The following is a 7701-nucleotide window of genomic DNA, read 5'->3' on the forward strand; positions in this document are numbered from 1 at the left end:
TGGACAAGGATGGGAAAAAGACATTTTAAAATTCAAAAATATATATTAGAAAACTTTTCAATTACCACCTCTCTTTTGGATTAAAATAGTCTATTTTCAAATTTGTTTTTATAGAAATGGCATTTTTAAAAATCCCAACATAGGTCATTTTGCCCACTCTTTTAGGCTTGGTCAAACTTGGCTTAAGCTTTAAACATTTTCTTAAACTCCAAATAAAGAGGCCCTTCTCTACCCCATTCAGTTCCTAATGAAAGGACCTTGCACAAGGGGGCAATTATGGAGCGAGCCTTGTTTTATAACATCCCACCACAACTACCATCCATTGCCGCCACTTAGCACCCATCACCACCACCACCCTAGCCAACCACTAGATGTTGGTGGTTCTATCTTGCTACCACCATGTGCCGCCCCTACTCCTACCATCACCGTCCATTGCCATCTTTCCCTCCAACAGAGTAGCCTCCCCCCCCCTTCTCTCTCTCTCTCTCTCTCTCTCTCTCTCTCTCTCTCTCTCTCTCTCTCTCTCTCTCTCTCTCTCTCTCTCTCGTCTCCTCCAAACCTTTAAGAGATTACTCTCATTTAACTCTCATCAAGGGTCCGACCCATGTTTTATTTCACAAAGCCTTTTGAAGGCTTGCCTTTTTAACATTTCTTTAAAACGTAGAGCTATTGATTTCCTCGAGTGCTTGAGAGAGAGAGAGAGAGAGAGAGAGAGAGAGAGAGAGAGAGAGAGAGAGAGAGAGAGAGAGAGAGAGAGAGAGAGAGTCACCCTATTGCTAGTGTTGTCACTCCTCAAGATTTGGGGCATCACCTCCAGGCCTTAGCACCCTCATTTCTCTTATTTCCACACTCATAAAGTGCTTCTCCCCCCCAATGCTTGCCAATCAAGACAACTCTTTGGCATTGCCTTAATGATGTCAATTAGCACGTGTTTTGTGTCTAGCTATACTTACAAGCACTTGAGCTTTACGAGGACGTTCTCTGTTTGATGTTTTCAACACTATATAATTTGAATAAAGGGAGATATTTGATGTGATAAAGAGACTTTTAAAGGTTCAATATAAAGAGTTTAATCAGATTAAGTTTCAACAGGATCAACATTGGTTCCTTTGAATATGGTATACAATTGAAAAGTTTTAGATTAAACCGTGGAAAACCAAGATGCAATTACTTATGATGAAGGAAGGTGCCTAAAAAAAAGCTACATAAGAAGAGCTAGAGAATGTCTGTACTAATCCACTTCAACATTCTGATTGGGTGAACAAGAATGAATCTACATTGCATATCGTTGTTCTTGACTTAGCCAATAACTTGCTTCATTGTCTAACCGCAAAAGCCAAGGAAGTCCAATTACTTTTGGTGGCACATTAACAATTCTAAATTGTTTCTTAAAATACTATTACATATTCTCACTTATCAACCTACAAACACTCACAAAACACAACCAAGATAGGCAAGGAAGTACGGTCTACTCTTTAGGTTACTTTTGGTGGATACATTGGAAATTTCCTTAAATGCAATTATAAATTTTCACTTATCTATCTACAAATACTCTCAAAACTCACTTAGATGTACTAAGTCTCTTATTTGAGTAGCTAGCTACTCTAAATTGCTCTTGAACGATGACATCAAAAGGATGTACTTGCCAAAAAGCAGAGGTTTGTGGAGATCGCCCTTTTCTTCAAGGTTGCTAGAGAAATGAAGTATGAAGAAATAATTTTGCCATTCTTATGGAAGCTAGAGTATAAGTTTCGTACAAAGCTCAAGAAGTGTAATTTTGTAAACAGCTTGGTCACACTATTGAATAGTGTTTTAAAAAATTTGCCAAGCACAACAACTACATCATGCTAATGTTATTTCTCAATCTAAAGATGCTAAATTCTCTACAACACAGACATAACAAGCAATGCCTTCTATTGTTGACTCATGTAAATGCAAATCTGGGAGCAAGCTTGCCCCGACAAGCAAAGCTGTTAAGGTTGGCCATAAAACAAATATAGCGGCCAGATAGACCTACTATTTACTAAAAAAGAGCTTGGCTATTATAGGGTGTGAGAAGATCTATGGATAAAGAAGAAAATAAAAGAATCTTATCAATGCTTTCTTGAAGAAAATGCAAAAAAGCAAGCAAAAATGGAAGAACCCCACAAGCAAATAATTGTGGATGTCACGAAGATAACACATAGTCTTGAGGCTACATTGAGTGAGATTTCATAAAGCATTGGGTTAATGATCATTGTACTAGTAGAAAAGGGCCCCCATTGAGTTCTAAGTGAGTAAGTAGGTCAAGTGAAGCAATAATGGAGCCTGCGATGCTTCTTACATTGACATGATTAGCTGGTTAGTGCAGACCTATATCACTATGGCCATAAACACCTTTGGTGCATGCAAAAAAATTTGATAAACAAAGATTTTCACCTTTCTGCATGTGCCAAAGGTGTTTTCCCTTATTCACATGCATTGCAATTTTCATAGCCTTAGCCCAAGTGCTATTCTCAACTTAGCATGCGAAGATACTGTAAAATTTATGCAATTCATCCTCTTGTAGTTCCTTTTTGGGCAAGTGCATGAGGATTGATAAGCTCTCTTAATGCCATGGGCATCATATAAGTGTTGGAGTTAAAGGGAGACATATTCTCTACAAGTGTCAATCCTCAAGCACTTAAGATTCTTCTCTAACTGATTTTGGACCTCCAAAATCCATTTTTGAGTGATACATATAGTTATTCATCTTCATGCCTCAAAGGATATGGCCAAAGCTCATGCGTTGCAAATAGCCTATGAAAATGAGAAAGTAAGCAACACCACCTGGTGACTTAGTACACAAATCTGAATGCGCTAGACAAAGCTTCTTCTTGCCATAGAAAATGGGTAGAAGCTAATCTTGTATGTATGCATAGCCTAGGGTCTAAGCATTGGCAGGCTGTCAAGATGATTTTTTTCTACTTGAGTGGCACTTTATATCTTGGCTTGTTTTATCCTACGGGGAGATCGTTGCCGCCAGATTTACATGCTTTTTCAAACTCAAATTGGGTTGGTTGTTTTGACACGCGAGTGTCCACGAGTGGTTTTTGTTTCATGCTAGGCAGTTCATGTATCTCATAGTTGAGCAAGAAGCAATCTACTGTGGCCACTTCCAATTGTGTGGTTGAGTAAAACGTCTTCACAACTACGGTTGAATGTATGGCTCAAACGCCTTATGGTTGATTTGGGTGTTGCATAGGACACTGCCAACACTATATACACTGATGGTCAAAGCGCATTGGCAACTGCAAGGAGCTCAGTTTTTCATGCTCGCACAAAGTACATTGTGGTGCATTACCACTATGTCAGGGAGAGGCTCTCAGCAGTAGAGATCAATTTGGCTTATGTGCCAACATAGGACAAATTTGCAAATCTTTTCACAAAGGCATTGTCTCGTGAGAAGTTCAAAGCTTTCCGCAAAGCTTTGGGCTTACTCCCCTTTGTGGACTAATCATCTCCTCAGGGCATGGCACTTTTCTATACTCTATGTGCCAGCTCTACGCATCACTCCCAGGGGGGATTTGTTACCATATACATGTGGTAGTGATGTGTATGAACACACTTAGGACTACTGAGGCATTTTTCCCCTCACTAGGAGGTTTTTTTCCCATGCATCGTATATACACCCATCACTCTAGCGCTAACTTATCTTTCCATTGCACACTAAGTAATACACTCTTTGTTGTGTACCTTGAGCTTCCTTCGTCTTCTCCAAGATGTGTGTGTTTTCTTGCAACCCTAATTCCAACAATCTAGCCAAGATCAAAAGATCCATTCTGAATCTTCCACAAGCCATTGCTAAAACTTGAATGAAAGCCACAATCATCTAGTTGCCCAATAGACACTCTGAGATTTGACACATGTTTCACATTGCTTAGAACAAAAGGAGAACCATTGGTAAGACTCAAATGCATCTCAACCGCACTAACTATGCTACAAGCAAAGTTTACCCGAGTCTACACATCCAACCTTGCTACCATCATAAGTAGAGAACCACTCTCTATAAGGAGTAAACCATACCCACAATAACCATCATTGTTCATTGTTTTTCTGGCTTCTATCTCAATCTTGCATTGACTCCCTTTGCCACACACTATCAATAAAGAAAGCTATCTTCATCAACCAACGCTCACCACTATCATGCCCAAGAAAGATATTAATTGGTTCGTCCTCATTCTCGCTATCTTTCAAATATATATTGCACTTGCATGCGCTGAGTGACCTTCGGCATACCAATACAAGCCAAGGTGTGTGGGAGGAATAGGGTAGAGAGAGAGAGAGAGAGAGAGAGAGAGAGAGAGAGAGAGAGAGATGCCATCATAGGAATAATTCTTCTTGATTTACCCCTTTCATAGCTGTAAGGTCTCTTCTAGTTATAATAGGGACAATGTTTACATTTCCTTAGTGTAAATGGTGTTCTTGAAGTATCACAAAGGGTAATAATAGCTAATAAGTGCACTAGCTCTCACATTAGGATCCAATAATCTAATTTTTTTCATTGAGGTGTTGTTTGTATTTATCGTGTAAAACCAATTGATAATTGGAAAAGTCAAATCACTAGGCATATTTACACGTCTTGCTGGAAACCAAGATCTTGTATAAAGATATGAACCTCAACTCTGTTGATGAACATTATCTTTGAAAACTCAATGGAACCTGAACTCTGTTGATGAACATTACCTTTGACAACTCAATGGAAGGAAGGAGAGAACAAAAAAATCTTTCTTTTTTGCAAAACTCACAATTGTGAGTGGATAGTATTAAGAACAAAAATATACACCAATCCCCGAGCTCGGACCGAGCCTTGAGGGTCAAAGGATTACAAGTTATCTGCTTGGCAGAGAAACCACTCCTACTCCTCGGCTTTACTTATTACAAGATGTTATGTATTGTTCTAGACCAGTCCTCTGAGGCTTGTTTGCATCCGATCATGGGGATCATCAATCTGCTCTCTTGCGTGATTTCACGAAAGCTTGCCACAGCTAGATCCCCCTCAAACACGCGGCGGTTCCTTGCTTGCCAAATATGGTGCACTCAAATAATGAGGTAGAACAAAAAATCTTCTTAAATCTTCATACGATACAAAGTATTGATAAATGTAGAAGGGTTCAACAAAATATGAACTCAAAGAATAGGTAAAAGGTTACAAAACAACAAAGGCCCAAAATTTTCAAGATTTGGAGGATAGAGGCAAATATGATGGATTCCGGGACCATTTTCTATAGTGGTGAAGTGAGGTTCTATGTACACTCATTGTTGTGACTTTTTACAAGATCACTTAATCATTTAAGGAACTTGGACCTTCAACTACAACTAAATTTGCCATGGTATAAATTCACTTGAGTTCCCATTGGTCCAATTTAGGGTGGTTGGTTGGCCTTCTTTTAGGTATATGCTACTACTATGAGGAAGCTTACTAGCAAGAGCCCTCAACACTTGATGAAATGCATCCCCATACTTTGATTTCCTTGAAAAGAGCAATGCTTGCTTTATACTTGGGCTAGATAGCATCTTTTGCTTCATTGTTACCTCCTCCATGGATATGTTTGTCAATATGGATTCCAAAATATCCACATCCTTCTCGGGAACAAACACTACCATGTCATCCCATGGTATAACATTTCTAAATGGCAACACTATGTTATCAGCAATGACGACAGGTATGCACCCAAATTCCACTGCCTCAACTATGCGTGGACTCCATGGCGCCCACCCCAATGGACACAAGCAAAATATGGATCTTTGCATGTCCTCATAGTATGTTGTTGGATGTTCAGAAGATATGTCAAAGAGGACATTGTCCTTGTATATCTCCCATATGGTTGCTCTCACCCCCCTACAAGTATATTGAACAAATAAAACAGGTGAGATAAACAATATGAAATTTATCACAGAGATTATACTTATATTCTTGAGTGCTAGTATACTACACTTGCTTTTATCACGTGTTGACATGATTCTATTTGAAAAAAGTATACATTTTATATCTTTATTTGGAAATTTTCTCAAACTTTCAATTAGGAAATAATTAGTGGATAACATGTGTAGAGTTTCACCTAGCATAGTAATCCCCTTTTGGACCATCAACATCATAGAAGGCTCCACGAAAGTAGACAAAAGTTGAACGAGGTGTGCTAGCATGTAAGATGTGGTTTGAGATCCTCCTGGGCAGGACATATGGAGGTATAATGATGGAGTCATCTTTGAAGCATGAGTGATTTACCTGCCCAAATGTTTGTATAAGAGTTGCGTGTTGAAGAAGAGGAAATATACCACGCATGATTGCTTCCTTCTCCTGCATGACAAGATGTTTAGATTAGTGTTTGCAAATACACCGCGGCTCATCGTATGGTGAACTAATGTATGCTTGGATCTATATATTTGTGTCTAGATTTTTACAAAGCATAAATATAAAAATAAAGGAACTAGAGTAAAGGAGATAACTAATGTGAACCTTCAAATTCAAAATTATAATTACATTGTGCAAAAGTACTTTAAGATTAGGGTCATCTTACATGATAATGAAAGCAAGCTCCAAAGTCATGGGGAACAACAAAGAAATGGTCAACACCGTCTGTTCGATTCCAATAGGGCCACTTGGTAGAGAGGTAGTGGATTGCACTACGCATCATGCGAGGCATGTATTTGACAAAGGGAAGCCCAGTTGTGGTGAGGTCACAATTGGTGTAGACAGGGGTGTAGAACCAATCGGCCTCCTCAGGGTCAAGTGTGCGTACTGTGCTAGACAATAAGAAAAGATGCATATGTATCTCAATTGAAAACATGTGCATTAGGCACCGCATGTCTTTTTGTACCACTCTCTTGTTGAACTTGCTTGGCATGTCATATACATACACCTTCATCTTTCTCATTGGATCTTCACCCAACTCCACATTTGGACCTTCATGACCTGGCTTTCTTGCAACAAGGAACTTGATTAATTTTCTAAACTTATATGGAGGATTTTTTTAATAAAAAAAGGATACGTGAGCTTGATTAGATTAAGCATTAGTTTCATGCCATGATAGTGGATATAAGGGGGCAATATGTATGTTGATGTTGACTTAAACCATAATCAAATTCAAAATAAATTTAAGTGTTGTACAAGCCATTGATGACTATAGATGCATGCTTGTACCTAGGTTATATCTATGCATCATTTGAATGAATGACTTTTGAGAGGAAGATGAATAATTCTTCAAATGAGCATATAGTAAAAGGTACAAGAATGCTAAACAAGGGTGTAAAGGCAGTACAAGTGATCAATTTCAAGTCTTATCATTAGATTTTAGCAGGCCAAAAATAGAAAAATATTTCTCATGCTGGGCAACATATACATAAGATGATGCAGGATTTGAGGTAGCAAGCTTCGTAGAAATTATACAAGAAAGCAAAGTGCTCATATGGGCACTCGGGCACAAGCATCACTCGGAGGATTGGTCTAGGACTACTTGTGCCTTGTTGTCAGCAGATGGAATGTTTAGGATGGGGGCAAACCTTGGCCATCGATAAATAAAAGACAAGAGTATGGGCTTTGTGTATCAAGGATGTGGAGGCGGGGTGGTAGCTGAGGTGGCTGTCCTGATAGCCGTTGTAATTTTGATCCATGGATGTTGTCATGGCTTAACATGAGCGTGATAAAACCTTGTAATTTTTTGGGTTGCTCAATATAATCCA

The 7701-nt window shown here is 38.9% G+C and overlaps 1 protein-coding gene across 1 annotated transcript; it reads right to left on the reverse strand.

Annotated features, from left to right (window-relative positions):
- Positions 1 to 5066: 5066 nt before the first annotated feature.
- On the reverse strand, positions 5067 to 6964 carry LOC147442288 (putative beta-1,4-xylosyltransferase IRX10L). Its single transcript, XM_086528509.1, has 3 exons — positions 6540 to 6964; positions 6081 to 6319; positions 5067 to 5860 (listed from the first exon to the last, which is right to left on the reverse strand). The coding sequence occupies exons 1-3, from the start codon at positions 6894 to 6896 to the stop codon at positions 5338 to 5340; spliced, it is 1119 nt and encodes a 372-aa protein (XP_086384635.1). The 5' UTR covers positions 6897 to 6964; the 3' UTR covers positions 5067 to 5337.
- Between the last annotated feature and the right edge of the window lie 737 nt (positions 6965 to 7701).

Source organism: Adiantum capillus-veneris, chromosome 14, assembly GCF_014529385.1.
Source record: "Adiantum capillus-veneris isolate H3 chromosome 14, ASM1452938v2, whole genome shotgun sequence".
Classification (NCBI taxonomy): Eukaryota; Viridiplantae; Streptophyta; class Polypodiopsida; order Polypodiales; family Pteridaceae; genus Adiantum; species Adiantum capillus-veneris.